The sequence below is a fragment of the Archocentrus centrarchus genome, chromosome 21, assembly GCF_007364275.1.
Source record: "Archocentrus centrarchus isolate MPI-CPG fArcCen1 chromosome 21, fArcCen1, whole genome shotgun sequence".
Classification (NCBI taxonomy): domain Eukaryota; kingdom Metazoa; phylum Chordata; class Actinopteri; order Cichliformes; family Cichlidae; genus Archocentrus; species Archocentrus centrarchus.
The window spans coordinates 22,336,295-22,355,960 of record NC_044366.1 but is presented as its reverse complement, the minus strand read 5'-3'; the positions used below and the strand labels follow the sequence as shown (position 1 = coordinate 22,355,960).

General features: G+C 39.6%; 1 protein-coding gene across 2 annotated transcripts in view; it reads right to left on the bottom strand.

Annotated features, from left to right (window-relative positions):
* sytl5 (synaptotagmin-like 5) overlaps positions 1-19,666 on the bottom strand; it is a 49,137-nt gene that overhangs the window by 17,858 nt on the left and 11,613 nt on the right. For both annotated transcript variants that reach the window (XM_030758990.1, XM_030758991.1), the window contains exons 2-3: positions 640-948; positions 344-559 (exon numbers count right to left, since the gene is read on the bottom strand). In XM_030758990.1, the coding sequence (XP_030614850.1) occupies positions 344-559; positions 640-758 (335 nt within the window). In that variant the 5' untranslated portion in view covers positions 759-948. The remainder of the gene's footprint in view (positions 1-343; positions 560-639; positions 949-19,666) is intronic.

The window sequence follows — 19,666 nt, the reverse complement described above, 5'->3', positions numbered from 1 at the left end:
TTGGCTTGCAACAAGGACAGAAAAATCCAGATGTGGCAATACTGCAGAGCAAGTTCAAGAGAAATTTAAGAAAAAAGTGATTAGAAGTATTCAGAACTTCGACAAAGAAAGATAATGCATGATGCTTCATCTGCTCAGTCCTGAAACATTAGCTCATTTAACTTTTGAATATGATACAGCAGATCTACACAGACTGGTAGCATTTGGGTGTTTTTTTTCCTTGAAGCCTTGTAGATCATGGCAATGAAACACCCAGGGGGTCCTCACAGATGAACAGAGGCAGATATGGTGCCATTAATCACCTTTAGCTCAAAAACCAAACCCTCTTGAGAATCACACTTACGTGAGCTTGTCACAAAAGGTACATTTCCACTGGCGTGATCTGGAATTCACAACACGGCAGCTGTTGCAGACGCGAGACTGGCACTCCTCACAGAGATCGCCACGGTCGAAGATCAGGCCCAGAGTCTTGAGGCAGCGAGTGCACTGTCGGGCTCCCAAATCCTGGGGCCGAATGTAACCCTTTTGTTTGACCTCCAGCAGCTCATTCTTCAGCCTCCTGTGGGACAGAAACAGGAGATCATCATGGGATAGTAAAAAGTGAACGTGATGATTGTGAGCTTAAACGGTGATCCTCACCGTATCCTTTTCTCCTCTCTCTTCCTCAGCTTCTCGTCTTTCTGCAGCACCTTCAGGATCATTTCTCTTTCATGTTCCAGCAGAAAGGTAAGGTTTAGATCCTTCCCAGGTTGCTCCATTGGTCCCACAGTCACAATTATCCAGTTAATTCAGCCAAGAGAATATGTTGCATGGAGGAAGTCGGCAAGAACTACATCATCATCCTGCAGTGTTCATCTTGTTCTTTTAGAGTTGGCATGGTATGAATTCAAAGCGCCAAGGGTCACTCAAGAATTTCTTCTTTTAATCTTTAGGGGAAGCCGACACTGCCTGGAGACCAAGACAAGGTCAGACAGACAAGAAAAAGTCAGTAACATACATCTGACATTAATAACTATAAAGCTTCATGGCTTGGAGGTAAAAATCTTTTAATCCTGGTTAATATACGCATCTTTGGGCCAGATTGAAAAGCATTAATTAAAATAAGACAATGATTTTCAGTATTACAAGTGGAAGCACAAGTAATTGGTAGACATTTGACAGCTCTACAGCAGCTTAACAACCCCCCAATTAGGAGCTGAGCCTGACATTCACAGCACTGCGCCCACATTGCTGAGCTTACATTAGCAAAGCTCTATCGTTCTGTGAAATTCACAAGACTTGTACTAATTATCTGCACACCTGCAAACCACACAGCTTCGTGGCAGTGGCTCTTATACAACACGACACGGCCATAGAGATGGCAATATTGCTCAGTCTAAGAAATTTAGTGCAGGTAGATTTACTGTATGATGCAGACAGGAACAATCCTCCACACACACACACACACACACACACACACACACACGTAAATAAAAATAAAGATCAGTTTAATGTTGTGAAATACATTTAAAATTCTGTTGTACTGTAAATCCATGTCTCACAACTTTTAATCCAATATTAGAGAAACAAAAATATATTCTGTGAGTAAGTAAGTGTGCGAGTTTTCTGTTCCAGTTGATTGGTGCCATTGTTTGTTTGCTAAACACAAATGAACTCACTTGTACAGCACAGAATTGGTTCAATTTACTCCATTCTCAAGCCAGTAATCTCAGAACACGCAAAAAATTACAGTGTATGCATAACACTAATCGGTGCCACCATGCCACAACTAACTGAAGCTGACCAGGGCTGGGCTATGTGTTTCTGAGCTGTTGCTGCAGCCTTGCATGTCCATGAGAGTACCATGTCCAATCCGATTGTTCTTGGTAGAAATCTGACTACAGATATTCAGAGATCAGGTGCTTCAACCCGTGCTTGAGCCATTCTTGCAGCAGCACCCCACCCTGCAGCTGTTTACCTGCCCTCCACACTGCCAGAGTGGACCATCAGAGGCAGCCACAATTAATGATCATTGCACAGATGCAGGCTGCACTCAGGAACAGATCCGGACCCTTGTGCAGCCCATGCATATGGGCTGCTATGCCTCATGTTAAATGTCTTGCATATACATCTGTTATAGTGTTGGTTGATAAAAATGTGACCTTCTCATTTAAGCTTTAAGTTTTACAACAGTGTATTAAGAAAAAGGCATTAAGGAACAACCATTTTAAAGCCTGAAAGCTAACTACCCAGTGATGGAGCACTGGGAGTATTCTTTGAGAAATGTAAACCAAACCAAATTGCACTTCAAATAAGACTAATTAAATGCAGCACCACAGACAATTTCACCAATGATAAGTGAACGCCACCAGAGAACACAATCAGCCAGCGCACTAAAAAAACAGAGAATCAAATCAGTTCTGCAGAAGACTGAAGTACCCAGTACTGAAAGCCAAACATTAACGAGAGCAAACATCCCTCTGAAAACCAACTCAGTACTGTTATAAACTTCCTAAAAGGCAGCACTAATAATTTGCAATGCTGAATCAATACAGTACACTGCATCCCTCTGCAGCAGCTAACGATTATTCATCTCTGCAGCTCTTCCACCTACAATAAAAGTTCTAGCAGAGCCACTATATTAATGATTAAAAACACCTCAGGCACTCCAAAAGTACAACAATAACTTAAAAAAAATAATAAAAAATTATATATATATATATATATATATATATATATATATATATATATATATATATATATATATATATATATATATATAAAGTTAATGCTACAAATCTCAGGTTTTGCTTACCAACATCAAACCATCTCAGTCTGCGTGGACAGCCTGCATTCTCCACACCTGCTGCCCATGATTACCCTGCTACACATGATTACCCTGCCTAGTAGATTGTGCCTCTTACATGATTGGCCGTTGCCCTCTGTGCTACATTCCCATCAGCCTCCTGCCTAAGGCTAAATATTAGCATGGTAACATCCTAAAACAAATCCATGTTAATTTAAAAAAAATAAAATAAAATTACTAAATATCATTTCTTCCATTGTAAGTATGCTGACACCAGGAGCAGGTTGGAGTTTAGCAGCATCTCGCACTAACACTTTCATATAATTTATCCCTTTTATCTAGTCTCCCTTGTATGTTGTTTTGATCTCTGTGCTTTGAAGTTTGTGAATTTTTAATCATCAGAAAAACAACAACAACAAAAACCCCTGAAAACTTACAGACAGACAGGATGATGATGATGAGGAGGAGCTGGGAATCCAACAACTAACCCTACAATTAACAGTTGTATCATCTGAGCTATACTAGTCCTGATTGTGATAAAAGGTCCACAAGGAAAAGTGTAAAACAGTGAAAATGTCAGTCCTTTCTGAGCTAAGGAAATGCTAAGTGGCTCTGGTTTCTTCTGATGTGTCTGAAAGGATCTCAAAAATGATGTGCTTTGAATGCTGCGAATGAATACACAGAGAATATTCTCTGTCTCGCAGTAGTGCCTGATCAAATAAACTGCTAAGAATATTGTGCACAAAAAATATATATATATCTGTCAATAAAAGCAACCACGAAGATCAGAGACTAATATACATAGGGTGATATGAGGCACTGACAATGAGGACGAAATTCTGCCTGTGCTTGTGTGAATTAAGTTGGGGAAACCAAATTTGACGGCTTGGAGAGATTCTGCACAGGCCCACACCAGCCTCCTTCAGTCCTTATTCATTACGGTCTCTTTCATCCTCGTCCTTTCTTCTCCTGCCTCTTCCCTTCACTTTACATGAATTAGCACTAATGAACCGGCAGACTTCATCACAGCTTCATTTGCAGCCAAAGGCACATCTTGACATCAGCAATTATGGCATTTTAAGCTGAACTCCAGCTGCATTGTAACCTATGACGAGATACTGTTTCACCTTTTAGACGTGAGGTGGGGATATGATAAAGAGAATAATAAAGATACCTCTGCACCTAAATGATTCAAGCAGCTGAATTCAGATGTGTCTTTTATCAGCTATTAAATTAGTGTGTGATTTCAGTAGCAGAACCCCGAAGATATATCGGCTGGCAAATACTCTCGGCCAATTTAAACCATCAATGATAGTGATAACAGTATCAGTGGATATATTAAAATATTTACCTAATTTTGGCATGCAACATCTAACATAGGATAGCTGAGGATGACAGGAAAAATACTGGTTTTTATATTGCATTTGGTCCTAAAGCAAAGAAGTGGACAAATATTGACCCTGTGAAGTGGATAAATGAGCTGCCAAAGGATTGGAGGATGTGGTAGTTCAAATAAAAGTTGCAGAGAGATCCATGTTAAAATCTTTTATTAAAACTGGAAAGGGTTATGCATGCTATTGTTACATTTAGACTTGACTGCTGTAAATGCACTGTATACTGGAATCACTCAATCATCTCTTACTCATCTACAATTAGTCCAAAATACTAGGGCCACAATCGCGACTGGGACAAAAAAAAAAAAAAAAAGCGATCTCATTACTCCGGTGTTTGCAGCCTTTCACCGGTTTCCTGTGCACTCAAGAATCCAGTATAAAGTGGTACTGTTTGTATTTAAAGCCTTAAAATATCTTACATCTGCATATGTGGTAGATATGCTGCATCCATACATATTTTTATTCCAAAACTCATGAAGGTTATAATGATCGTTGCTGTCAAGAGGTGTTTCTAACACGCAGTTTGCGATTATCAATATAATAATTTTGCAATTACTGAAAACTTGTGAAGTTACGACTGCATCGGGCTGTTTTGTTTTTAGTTTTCTACATCAGACATCGGGATCATAAATACAGTGTGGAACAACACGGCCTGTGCCACATAATTCTCCTGACGTACAGTCCACACATGAACAATAGTTAGTCAACAAGATTAATAAAGCAAAACTAATATTTATCTAAGCTTCTGTCATATTATGGTCATCGGCACAGCGCTGTGTGTGTGTGTTGCTGTAGGGCTGATATCCTCATGTAGTCCTCCCTGAGTATACACACATCACACATTCCCGCTACAGCTCTGCCCTGAGTAAACACGAGTGAGGAGGCAGTAAAACTTTGGCATCCGAGTGGAAGAAACACACTCACTGCTCAGCTCTGCACTAATAAACGTTGCTTCGAGGAAAAGTACGGTGACTCACTGTTTTTCCTCTCAGCACAGCGGTGGTTTTTTCATATTTTGTACCGTTCCCAATTCAAGCATGTAATGGATTGTTTGTCACTGCCTCTGTGGCTCTATCAAGGACATCTGGCCACAAAGTCACACTGCGGTCTTCCTTGTGTTTTCCAACTCTGTGGCATTTTACCAGCTGTCAGTCTGGTGTTTTCTGCAGGTGGTCGAGCTTACAAATAGCAGAATCAATCTGCCAATTAAAGACTGCAGGTGAGCTGGGAGCAGCTGGGCTCCACTCGGCAGAAAAGCGAAATAGATATGGTTGAGAAATGAACATGCAACAAACATAAAATACAGTAAGAACTGTGCATTCAGTGGCTGTATGGAATAATTCAAAAACCAAGGCCACAGGATGCTGGTGGAAAAGCTTCAGCATTTTCATTTCAGGTCTAAATAGTGTGTATTTGGATGCTGCACCACCCTTTCAGAAGGGAAATCTTCCAAGGGGGAAAACATCATAAGATGAGTCATTTTATTTCATTTCTCACATTGCAGAAGGGTCAAGGTCTGTGCTCTACACACTGGGTGATATTTGGCTTTGGACAGAAGCACTCTGTAAATAGCAGCCCTGCCAGACACACCATCTCTGTCTGGCTCTGAAGGATGGGTCTGTTGATATTGTTGATGTCTCATATTTTCCTTACTGTCAACGAATCCCGTCTGAAGACGAAAAACCAACACTGACTGATCCTCGGTGAGCGTGCTACGCGTGTGGCCATTGTCGTGTAATACACTAATATGTAACAGAGCTCTACTGTAGCCTAAAAACAGTTATAAAACACATCAATGAGCTGCATCTCTGCACTGTTTTTTCACTGTGTGGAGTACAGTCACTGTAGTTCATCTTGATTCTGATTCAGTGTCACATCGTGCTGCTGCATGCCTTTATAATGAATGAATCCAAATGCTGCCCCCCCCACTAGAACCCAGTCATCTTGAGTCTGCAGAGAAGTCAGGGAGGAAATATGAAATATTAGAGTCACTCGCTCCCTCTTGTTTTTCATTTTTTGTTTGTAATGTTTGTTGTCCCCTCTGCTCACATTGGTTTGCTGCAGTGATTAAAATAAACATCTGTTCTCTCCAGGTATTTGTTGCTTTGCGATTTGCAGAAGAAAATAATTGAACTAAACTGGTGATGGTGGGACTGTCTGAAGCTGTAATATGTAGCTAAATGGAACTTTATCCAGACACTATGACTGGTTTAACTGGAAGACTTTATGACTATAATGTTGTTATTTGAGCATTATGTTGCAAACAACACAATATTTCAGTGAGTACACCCACATCAGTGCTTACTCATAAAGCAGTAAGTGAGGGAGGTATTCCCCTCTGCTCCATACTCAAGAAATGATGGGAAAAAAACATGGTTATTTAATACTAACTGGTAATGCGGTTGAAATTGTTATCACAGTTTACATACAGCACAACACAACAGAGCGCATGCATGCAACGGTTGTTGAGCAAATATGTCGAACAATAATCGTGTCAAATAATCTTGCGGTGAAATTAGAGATGTCCTTATTCATTATTTTCTTGTTTTAATTACCACGATGATCTTCTTTAAACAGCCATTTGCCATTAACTCAGGAAAAAAATGAGTCTGCTGCATCTGCTGATGAGTATTATGTCATATGACAGAAAGCACCACAACAGCTGCTATGTTTTCTTTTAAAGGTCAGGAGGGAACTTTACAAGTGGTTTCATTAAATCAACACAAGCGCCAGTTTAAGGAAAACGTAATGCTAAAAAAACAGCGTAATTGTGCTAGCAAAGCACTCTGAAGTCAAGTCAAGTCATAATATCATTTGCACAGCAAAGTCTACATCAAATTGTTGAGAATTTTTTATTATTTTGTAATTATTATATTTAATTTGCATTATAAATAATCAGGGAAATATAGACTTGTGGCCAGTTTGTTAGGTACACGTGTTCAGCTGCTTGTAAACTCAAATATTGAATCAGCCAATACAAGTGGCAGCAACTCAGTGAATTCAGGCATGTAGGCATTGTCAAGATGACCTGCTGAAGTTCAAACTGAGCATCAGAATGGGGAAAAAAGGCGATTTAAGTGATTTTGAACATGGCGTGGTTGTTGGTGTCAGAGGACTGGTCTCAGAAACCTCTGATCTGCTGGGATTTTCCCACATGACTATCTCTAGGGTTTACAGAGAGAGGTCAGAAAAAAGATAAACTATCCAGTGAGCTACAGTTCTCTGGAAGAAAATGCCTTGTTGATGTCAGAGGTCAGAGGAGAATGACCAGACTGCTTTGAGCTGATTGGAAGGCAGCAGGAACCCAAATAACCACTCGCTACAACTGAGGTATGCAGAAGAGCATCTCTGAATGAACCTTGAAGCAGATGGGCTACAGCAGCACTTGGTGCCACTCCTGTCAGCTAAGAACAGGAAACAGAGGCTACAATTCGCATCAGCTCTCCAAAACTGGACAACAGAAGACCGGAAAAATGCTGCCTAGTCTGATGAGTCTCGATTTCTGCTGCAACATTTGCATGGTAGGGTCAGAATTTGGGGCAAACAATATGAAAGCATGGATCCATCCTGCCTTGTAATCAATGGTTCAGACGCGTGGTGTGGCACCAACTGAGCCACAGCGTTGTGTTGAATTGATGCAATTAAGAATGAAGGCAGTTCTGAACCCAAAAGGGAGTCCAACCTGGTACTAGCAAGGTGCGCCTAATATAGTGTCAGGTGAATGTACATAGAAGAAATCACTGCCAATAAATGAGGCACACAGCTGTAAATGCTGCTTTTGTACTTTCAGCTCATCACAGGCTTCATTATAAGGCTTCATTATAAGGTCATCTGCTACAGACAGTTAAGCTTACAACCAGGTGAAGCTCTCTGTAGTATTTTATGTGGCCCCTGAGTCAGAGAAGGAAAGAATGCACCAATGTACAGTTCATTCATCCCCATTTCTTGTCACATTATGATATAGCAGCTCAGAATGACTCCAAGGGAGCATGCTGATTCAATTTAAACTCTTTTGTTCCATCTATCATAGCCGATTAAACTCACCAACATTAAGCTGATGTCGTCACTAAGGATTTGAAAACCCAACCAGCACAAGCAGTGAATGAAGGAAATACCAAAATAAAACACTACCATCTTTTCAGCAGACGGCACAAAGAGTCTGACTTCTGTGGAAAAGGTGTCAAACTAAAGCAACAGCACAGACTCAGTCCTTAATGTCAGCAACATAGAAATAGCATTCGGCAGTGATCATTGCAGTATATTTTTAATTATAGCTTTCAATGCCAGATATGTGTTAGGTATTTCAGTCATATCAAATATCAGATCATATTGGATTATCATCCTTGAAAGCTTCGGACAAAGTATTTCTTTGAGCGAGTTAAAGTGGGATGAACGAGGTTGAGAGAACATTATATAGTGTGTTCTTGTAGATATGTGGGTCACACTGACTTCTTCAGACTGAAAATTCACTGGCTTTGACTGCAGCTTTAGACTTGTTATTGCAGCAAGAAGCAGCTCAGATCTTTGATTCCAGAGATCAGTTTTTCCTTAAAGAGTTATTCCTTCACCTTTCATCCGCAGATTCTTCATCTCCTGGGAGGTGAAGGTTTTTCTAGACTACTTCTCCAAGCTTTGCAATATACTACCTAAAGAGGTGTTCACAAGAACTGTGAGTCTGGATCACCTAATTCAGTTTACAGATTTCCAGCTCTATGTATAAGACAGCTTCATTTATTAACCATCATTCGGTCGGGGTAGTTCTCTCCAGGATAAATACTGGCAGATTGTGCTGTGGTTGCAGTCTTTTGTTTGAATGTATAGGTTCTAAATCCGCCTGTGGCGATTCATCATTAATGCAACACAGCCGTCAGTCGGACTCGGCAGTGATGATGAATAGCAGAGAGCATATCTGATGACCATTAAACAGCAGGTTGCTTGACACAGCCACAGACGACCTTCTGCCGGATTCAGGTGAACAACACGGGGCTTTATGTGAAGCACACACAAACACACAAAGGCAGACTTCCTCTAAGTGTAGGAAACATCAATTATTCATCATCCAAGGTCAATAATAATACAATTCACAGCTGCTTATGCCTTGCCACAGCAAACACCAGAGAATATGACAAACTGAAAGCGCAAATCCCTGTTTACATTGGATAGCAAGTGCCTCTTTTCCCCAGGTAGCGTACACCTGTTTAGTCGCAAATTCACACACATTTTAATCACCACCCATCGCTCACGCGATTGCCGCGTTCCTGTTATATTGACAGTACTGCAACAACACATTTCTGACTCATATAACTGCTTATGCTACCATCCAGACTGCACCAATACAGCACACCCAATTTTAATCGATATTTTGCTACATTGTCAATAACATTTTAACCCCCGTGCTACCAGCTCTGCAATCATTCAACCACTTTGAGCTTTCAGAATGGAAATCTTTACAGTCAGCACAACTGAAAAAAAAGGACATCCCATGGCAAATGTGGACTTTTTCAGCACATTTAAATAATCAAACACTTGATCCTCGTGATACAGTGCTTACAGATAATGTCACCTTGATAATTGGTCCCATTTATCACAACTTTACATCCATTAAATTACAGTCCTGTGCAAAAGTCTTGAGGTCCCTCCCTCCATTTCTTTATATTTTGTGAGGAACTTTCTGAGGCAGCTTTCTGGTAATTTCTTTAAGAAGTCTTCAGGAATAGTTCTCCGGGCTTCATGAAGGACACTCAAAGCTCTTCTTTGGATGTTTCCTGATTTTAGTTCTGTTCTGTCAAGATGACCCTACTCTGCTTCAATTATGTTGAGGTCTGGGCTCTGGGAAGGCCACTGTGTGTTTGTCTATTCAGGTATGTTCTTATTGCATTGGCAATGTTTTTGGGATCGTTGTCATGATAAAAAATGAAGTTGTTGCCAATCAGATGCTTTCCAGATGGGATTGCATGGTGGTCCATTTCTGTGTTCATAATTTCATCAACACCACTGGCTGAAATGTTGCTCCAAACCGTGACAGAGCCTCTATCCAGTTTTACAGATGGCTGTAGACACTCATTGTTGTACCTCTCTCCTAACCTCCTTCATACATTGTGATAACAATTTGAACAAAAATTTAATTTTGGATTCGTCCCTCCATGCCTGGCATAATTCAGCCTTTTCTCCCTGTTTCCCTACCTTAAGAATGGCTTCCTGACAGCTACCCTTCCACTGAGACCATTTCTGATGAGGCTTCAGTGAACAGTAGGTGTATAAACTGAAGAGCCACAGGCATCTCTCAGGTCCTATGTCAGATCTTTGCTGGATTTTCTTTCCCTATTTCTTTAAGGACATGACTTTCAGATACTTTTCACCTGCTGTCGATAGCTTTTTACGCCTGTACTACTTCTTTTTACACCAACAAAGTGACCCCAAAGAGCTATTAGCTGAAAACTTGGTATATCTCAGCATGGTGTGCATGGGTTTATAAAAACCCTGAGAAAACTGGAAAAGTGGAGGACAAAATACTCTTTTATGCCTGTCAAACTGCGTTATCTTTGGCATTTTTCATAGATTAAACTAAAGAAATAGGAACATGTGTTTTTGCAACAGCCTGCCAATAACAAAAGTACCTAAAGATACAATTTAAAATCCGTTCATTGCCAAGTTGTTGGTTATGTGCAGACACAACACTGGTTCATCCCTTAAGTTAGGTGCCTTTTTTTTATGCTTGAATATCAGTGTTTAGTGGCTTAACAAACAAACAAGCACAAACAAGCTCGTTTTCAGTCCAGTCCCTGTACCGAAAATGAGTGAAAAAGCAGTCAAGCATGTCCAAAGAAAAACTTTGAAAGACCTTCAGAAAGAACTATTGTTTAAGACCATTTTAAAAATGACAAGAAAGTCTGACTCCTTGGAAGCAAAATAAAAATAAAAACAAGTGACTCACTGTAGAATCAGGGATTTCGGAGCAGGTACTAATGATTACAACGTCTTCTGTGACTTTATTAAGAAAGGTGGAACCCGTGTTATTAAATCTAGGGTCAAATCAGATTCAAAGAGTTCTCAGATGTGCTTAGCAGAAAGGTTGTGAATGTCTATGAGTCCAGCAGGATCTCCAAATAACATGAAGTAAAACATTTCACTGTAGCTTTCAAACAGAGGCCAACAAATAAGGACAGGCCATTTGGTGCAAAATGAGATCAGTAAAGACCTCAAAATATCATCACAACATGTTAAATCACAGAGAGGCTGCATAAATTTAACATGTGCCAGAAAATAGCATTTGGTATTAAAGCAAACATTAGTACAAAAAGACCAGTTCTATTGGAATAATGTGCTCTGGACACAGATAGAGTTGTTTTGCCACAGTTAGAGCAGACATGTTTCATGCAAACCAAAGAAAGCTTTTCGGGAGAGCCTCAAACCAGCCGTGAAGCACGGCGGTCAAAATATGGTTTGGAGTTACTTCAATGCCTCAGGCCTGCTTGCAGTCATCGATTTAACAATAAATACTGCATCACATCAAAAGAGTGCTTGAAGATAATGTCCTAAATGTGAAGTTGAACCAGAGCTGGAGCATTTTAACAGGAAAGCAATTCTTGGCACACCCACATATCCACCAAAGTACAGCTCAAAATGAAGGTATCACTCAAATGGCCTTGTTGTGGTTGGATTTGAAATGAGCAGTAATGTAACAGCCATCAGCCATGTGTCATAGACTGATGGACAATAATGCAAAATGCGGACAAAAAGGCAGACCACAGCAAAACCACAATAATGTGCTGATATATATATATATATATATATATATATATATATATATATATATATATATATATATATATATATATATATATATATATATATATATATATATATATATATATATATGAATGAATGAATGAAGTTTTATTGCCATGTGGGTGAACAAGTTCACACATTGGAAATTGCAGTTACAGAACACCATCCAAATACACAAACACAACACACATAGGGGGATATATATGTGATATATATATATATATATATATATATATATATATATATATATATATAGGAGCAACACTTGATGTCACAGTTTTGACTTTTGCCTTGCTGGATACATTTTTTCAGTGTCACCTGTCTGTCAGCAGGACAAAAATTATCAAACTGAATTTTAAGAACATGTGCTAAACAAGAAACCTTCAGATTTTGGCACAAATCCTTCTTACTTTCCCAGGACCCTTATAGTTTTTGTAGCGTTACCAGACTGGCTCTTTGCCTCACGCTGTGGCTTTCCAGTGTTCCGTCTCAGCTCTTGCTTTTCCTTAATCTTGCCATTGCTTCGGATTCTGCCTCAGCCTGCTCCCTGTATGCCGTTTACTTCCTAGCTTTTGTACCTGTGAGTAAAACTGTTTTTTTTTTTCCTTTTACAACCCATCTCACAATGATGACAAATCTACACTCAACAGACATAAAATGTAATCACTTCTCTGGGCATCAGAATGAGATGAGGCACAAAGCTCCTGAGATAGACGGCAGCACATAAAAACCAGGCTCAGGACAATTCACCAGTGGAGAGTCTTCAGACTGAGAAGCTCTTTATAAAGCAGTTAGTGCACAGACTTTCTTTATTGCTTTGTGCTGTGCAGATACTGACAACAATCCATATGCATGTTCAAAATGGTTTCCAGCTCAACCACCTTATCTAAGGAAGGAAATAAGATTTATCCTGCTATCTCAGCCGTACATCTCCCTCCATGTAATCTACTTCCTGCTATCGGATGTGAACCAGTGTTCACAGTAGGGTGAAATCAATAGGCAGGCTTCGTCTTCGCAGAAAGCTTGAGATGAGATGTGGCATGCTGGAGAAGAGTGGAGAGGTTTCTGGGAAGAGACGCCAGGTGGATTTGGGTGAGGAAGAAATCTCACCAGCAATGATACATGACATGTTTGTCCTATTGGAAGGTATTCCTGCCTTTCAGTTCTGTAGTAACTTTTCTGTCTTTTTTTTTTTTAAGTCTCTTGGTTTGTCTCTGACACACACATACACAGACACACACACATACACAAAAGCCTCAGGGTAGATAATATATCTGCAGTGCACTAATGACCCTCTCGCTCAGCCTGGAGGTCTGTCAGGCAGACTGCTCACGTCACTGCCAATCAGCGAGAACCTGCTGTCAGCGTGAATTTCCTTCACTCCTCGCTCATCAATCCATCCCCTGAACTCCTTGCATATCAATAACTCTGCCGAAACACAGCTCGCCGCGGTTTGTCAACCAAAATCCAATTTGAAACCTTAATTACTCGGTTGGCTTAAAGGTAATGAAGCGGCATTAGGTGCTGATATGAATAAACCACCTCCATCGAGCCTGACACTTTGCACAACGGTGACTAACACTCTGTCATCGCCTGATTTGGCCTTTTGTCTGCAAAGAAGGTGATGCCAACATGCAGCAGAAAGACATTTAGGAGAACTGCAGCCAAGCTTTGTGATATAATTTCTCAATTGGCTGTCTACAAGTTGTCTTTCAGGGACAGAAGATGAGAGTGCGATGACTTTGTTCACATATCTGAAGGCAAAAGCATTTATAGCTGCTTCAAACTACCACAGTCAGAGCTGCGGTGCCAAAGCTGCCATCACAGAGAGGCGTTAAAAAAAAAGGAAATTATACATAGGCGTAGGAACCGGGAGGGATGGAGGGGACGTGTCCCCCCCAATATTGGAGACAGGCGCATTTGTCCCAATCAAAAATTACACAGCAGAGCAGAAAAATACTTGATTTTGAATTCTTTAACTCGCGTGCTTTTATTTTGAAGGCACAACATGCGCTCCCCCCCTTCCTCTGAACGGCTCTGAGTGTTTGGGAGGTGGGAGACAGCGGCAGGAGTCAGAAACGCTTGAATGAGGTAAAACAGTCTGTCGGGATCGTTGCCATGAACAGAGCTGGACTGAGGCATAGGTGACATATGCGACTACCACTACCAGGGGGCCCCCAAGCTCACATACATTTGTAATGAAACTTTATGCTAGTGCACTGGTAACATTTGTCTATGCACTGCTAACAATTATCTGTGCACTGCTAACAATTATCTGTGCACTGGTAACTATGCATTGGTAACATTTATGTGTGCACTGGTAACAATTATCTATACATTTGTAACAATTATCTGTGCACTGGTAATATTTGTGTATGCACTGATAACAATTATCTATGCACTGGTAACATTTATCTGTGCATTGGTAACATTTATTTGTGTACTGGTAACATTTATCTGTGCATTGGTAACAATTATCTGTGCACTGGTAACATTTATCTGTGCATTGGTAACATTTATTTGTGTACTGGTAACATTTATCTGTGCATTGGTAACAATTATCTATGCACTGGTAACATTTATCTGTGAATTGGTAACATCTGCGCACTGGTAACATTTTTGTCCCCTTAGAATTATAAGGTTCTATCTACGTTCTGACCAGTTTTGAGATATTGAGCTTTAAAGTTTTTGCACTCTGTATAGCAAAAATTACACATGGAATAAGTCTTGTTCACACATGATTATGAAACACACCCTATATGTATTCTAAATCAGTAATATCAAAATCCTATTAAATGTGCAAATGGGGTTTTTTTGGGGGGGGGGGGGGGGGGGGGGGGGGTTGAACAAGTATAATGCAGGTAGAACCTTCTAATTCTAAAAACCCCTTTTTTGTTTGGAATTATAAGGTTCTATCTGCAAAATGTGATAACTACTACTGATTTTCAAGGAATGAAAAATAGTTAACTTATAGTGAGTTTTAAACCATAAAATTATAGATATAATAGAGTGTCCACAAGTATGGTTAAATCAAATTTAATGAATTCTGTGACATTTTTTAAAATTTCTTCTTTCATGGCAAACTGTTTTTACGGACACATTTCCCTTCCCTTTACTAGAAGAAGATGATGCTTGACAAAGTTTTATCTTTGAATGTTTCAATGCTACAACATCTCCATCCATCCATTCTCTTCCGCTTATTCTGTTCAGGGTCGTGGGGGGGGGGGGGGGGGGGGGGGGGGGGGGTTCTGGAGCCTATCACAGCTGACATAGGGTGAGAAGCGCAGTACACCCTGTATAGGTTGCCAGCCTGTCGCAAGGCTAACACAGAGAGACAGACAACCATTCACACCTACGGGCAATTTAGAGTGACCAATTAACCTAACCCCAGTAACTGCGTGGCTTTGGACTGTGGGAGGAAACCCACACAGACACGGGGAAAACATGCAAACTCCACACAGAGAGACCCGGGCCAAGGTGGAATTGAACCCAGACCTAGATGTCAATCTAGCTGTGAGGCAGTAGTGTTAACCACCATCCCACCTTGCTGCACAACATCTGTTACACAATTTTAAAATTGTACAATTTAAAAACAAAAAAAAAACAAAACAAAAAAAAAAAAAAAATCAAACTTTTCATTAAACTCATGTTGGCAGACTGAGCCCTCTTTTTTCCCATCCTTTATTTTTCCAACATATAATTGTATGAAAACCAACAAGTAAAAATAAAATTTATAATAAATAAATAGAACAAAATAAACATTTGATATAAATTTAGGAGGCGTATACTTTGACATATAAACAAACTCAAATTTCAATAAAATTTGTACAGAGAGTCAAACAAATTCTGGATAATTTACCACAATGTTTGTTTGTTTTTTCCCCATTTAGCCTAGATCTTTTTAAATTTTACAAGTTGCAATTTACCTGAAAAAGCATTCTTTAAAATTCTGAATAAACATTTATATTCTGAGTCCATGTCCACTGAGTACAAAAATCCAAATAAAAACTCATCCCACTTAAAAGGTAGATTTTTTAAACTTGGATCTTTAAATAAAATCATTCTGCTATAAAAATGTCACTGACAATGAACTGTTTTCTTTCGGTTGTATTTATTCAGGAAAAATGTAACAATTTCTTTGCCGTCCTTTTTCTGGTGTTTTTTCTTTTACTTGCTCTTCTGGAGTTTGATGACAGAAATAAAAATAGACAGCGCTCATTAGCATGGTACCACTGCTAGGTCATAGAATATATTAAAATCTGAAGTCATTCTTTAATCAATAATATTTTATAAGTGAAGTAACTTATATTATGACCTTTGACTATTCTCAATATTACCAACTACATTGTTTGTTTTTTTATGTTAGCACTGACCACAGACAAACAATACAAAACTAGTGTTAGCTCGCTAGCTTCGTAGCTAACAGTGCAAAAAAACAGCTCAATGCAATCTAAAAAAAAAAAAAATCAAAAGTTAAGAATTTTCCTGCCATTAGTACTTCTGTCTGTTGTCAACTCATTTTTGAAATCCTCAAGCTTTAGATGTCTTGTAATAAAACATTTTCTCTAGCATCTCCTCTGCTCCTTTGCTTGACATTGGGCACCAACATTACAAAAAAGAAGCAGCCTGATTGGCTCTCTTGTGAACATTTCAAGTTCACAGACAGAACCTTATAGTACCAAATTAAAGCTTGATTTTGCAGATAGAACCTTATTATTTTGTGAATAAAATGCCCAACATTATATATATTTGAAAAAAATCTCTTACATATTGTTGATAAGTGGTCAGCAAATAAGTATATGACAATAACTCAGTTTCCTCAAAAATGTCAGAACTTTATAATTATAAGGGGACGAAATGATACCAGTGCACAGAATTCTCTGTGCACTGGTAACATTTATCTGTGCATTGGTAACATTTATCTGTGATCAAGCCAATTTGCCCACGTCCTATGATTATAAAACATATACACATGTAAATTATACATGCAATTATATAAGTGTACACAACACTATTTTTCCAAGAAACATTTAAAAAATAAGAAAGTAAAAGATCAAATAGCATTTTTTTAATGCTTTTCTCAGAGTATTTATGGATCTGTCAGGTTTCCGATATGTGTCCTCCCCCATAGGAAACTCATTCCTACGCCCCTGAAAATATATATTAAAATATTACACTAATCTATGAACACAAAATGTGGCACAAGTAGCTCAGAGGAACGACGTGGGAGCTTTAGTGTCTCATCTCCAAACAGCCTTTCAACTGCTGTGTGATCATAATTGTTCAGGTCTGGCTGTTTAAGATTGTTGGATGCAAGCTGCTGGTTTACTTCAAATAAGGTGCTTTCATATTGGCTTTTCAAGCACCTTCCCAAAGACAAAACTGGGGGAGCTACAAACTATTTCTGCAACATTCCTAAAAGTTGTGGCCACCTGTGTTGAAGAGAGAAAACAGGTTTTGTTTGAGCTTCTTGGCTACTGCTGAGTGCAAGCTAACAAATGTCTTCAAAGAAAGGCTGGCTGTCAGCACAGCTGTCTGATCACTGTGTCTCACCCCCCGTACGGGAGCATTCAAATTCGACTGCTGAGGAAAGGTTTTAGAAAATCTTGTTTATTCCAGCTTCATTTTCCAAGTTGCCCCCCCCACCAACCCCCCCCCACAGCTAACCTCACAGTCACACCAGGTGAAATCCTTAATTTGTTCATTTTGTTGTCACAAATCTGCAGCAGTTTATTTCCAGTGATGTTGGCTTTGCAGACAATTTTCCAGCACTTTCGCTTTGCTAAGTGGGAAAAAAATAAAATAAAATCACAGCCCATGACGCTGTATATCAGTAAGCTGTTAAACGGCTTGGCTGCTTGTTACTGCACAGTCTGTACAATATGTCAAGAACCTGCCAATAAGATAATGGTTAATTAGTCCTGAACAATAAGTAAATTATTCCTCGTGTGCACACCAAGTGCCCGAGTAAGAACATTTGTGTTAACAGTAAGGATTCCATGCTATATTGGTCAAAGCTGTCTTTTATGCATGTTGGAAAGGACGGATCCATCCTGCCTCATATCAACGGTTCAGGCTGCTGGTGTAACGACGTGGGGAAGTTTTTCCTTTTTTTATGACAGTGTACCCATCTTCTGATAGCTGCTCAGTTTCCTCAAACTCATCTCAAACTGGTTTCTCGAACATGACAATGAGTTCACTTTACTCAAATGGCCTCCACATTCACCAGATCTCAATCCACTAGAGGACCTTTTGGATGTGCTGGAATGGGAACGCTATCATGTCAATACGGACCAAAACCTCTGAGGAATGTTTCCAGCACTTTGTTGAATCTATGCTAAGAAGAATTAAGGCACTTCTGAAGGCAAGAAGGGGCCCAACCTGGTATTGGAAAGATGAACCTAATAAAGTGTACAGTGTTTGCATCATTTACGTGAGGATTTCCATTTTGTGCCACTTTATACTAGGGCTATAGTTGAAGTGTTAACTGGTCTATTGCCTACTCTCCAAACAAATTCTCCTTGGTCAGACTGCTGACAGTGATACAGTGGTACGAAGATTAGGTCCAGTATCAACTGCCTTTTGGGACTCAGCCATTATGCATCTTTGGCAGCAAGAGGAACAAACTTCTTCTGCTAAATCATAGTTTTTATAACTATATCAGGATTTATAACTCACTCAAACTTAAAGCAACTGTTGGCTTAATGAATGTATACTCTGAGTTAGCTTCAAACTCATTGACAGTTAGAAGGGAAACTGACATTGTGGTTGCATTTTGTTCAAACAGACAAGAAGTCAGTTTTGTGGCTGAAACAAAATTATCAATTATTAGCTACACTTGTTGAAATGATACCTAATGCAGAACAGATATAGATAATATAAGAATGACTATGGGCTTGGAAATTTGATTTTTGACATTTTTAATATTTTTTGTGAATAAAAAATATAGATTTGTACTTTTTTGTGTTGCTGTAAGAAAGGATATCCCCTCCACGGCCGCCTTTCAGAGTTGCTTTTTGTTAGCATACAAGCCACCAATGTTTTAGGCATTTGCTACCAAGCCACGACCATTTAAAACGCTGCCCCTTACAGCCACGAAGCACACATGTCACAGCCGCTGTAACATTACAACTCTCAGCAGAGACATCCTTGGTAATGACCTCAAGCCCGCAGGCCTCCACAGTTCCCTGCCAGGCTCAATGGAGCAGAAAATAGGAAAAACAAACCAGCATAGACAGTTCCGCTAAAAAAAAATAAAAATCTTATCCCAACCCTCCACGCCCTCTCCCGGCCCCCCGTCAGCTGTCCTGTCTTAATCTCCCTGCACTCCTCCTTCCATTTCATCTTCTTTTCACCTTCACTGAACTCTCAGGCATCATTCTTATCTGAAGGCTGCTCGTCCTTGTGCTCAAAGGTTGCTTGTGTCATTTCACCTGCTAATTAAGAGGAAAAGGGCAGCGTGAGCTCAGGAAATCGCTGCTTATCCTCCAAACAATCCAGCAGAGAAAGTGCAGAAGAGCCAGAGACAAAAAATTGGTCAAGATTGTTGCTGTACTGCAAAGGTGGGAAGTAATGAAGAACAAATACTTTGTTACTGTACTTAAGTAGAATTTTCAGGTACCTGTACTTGAGTATTTATTTTTCTGACAGCTTTTTAATTTTACTCCCTACATTTTTACACAAATATCTGTACTTTCTA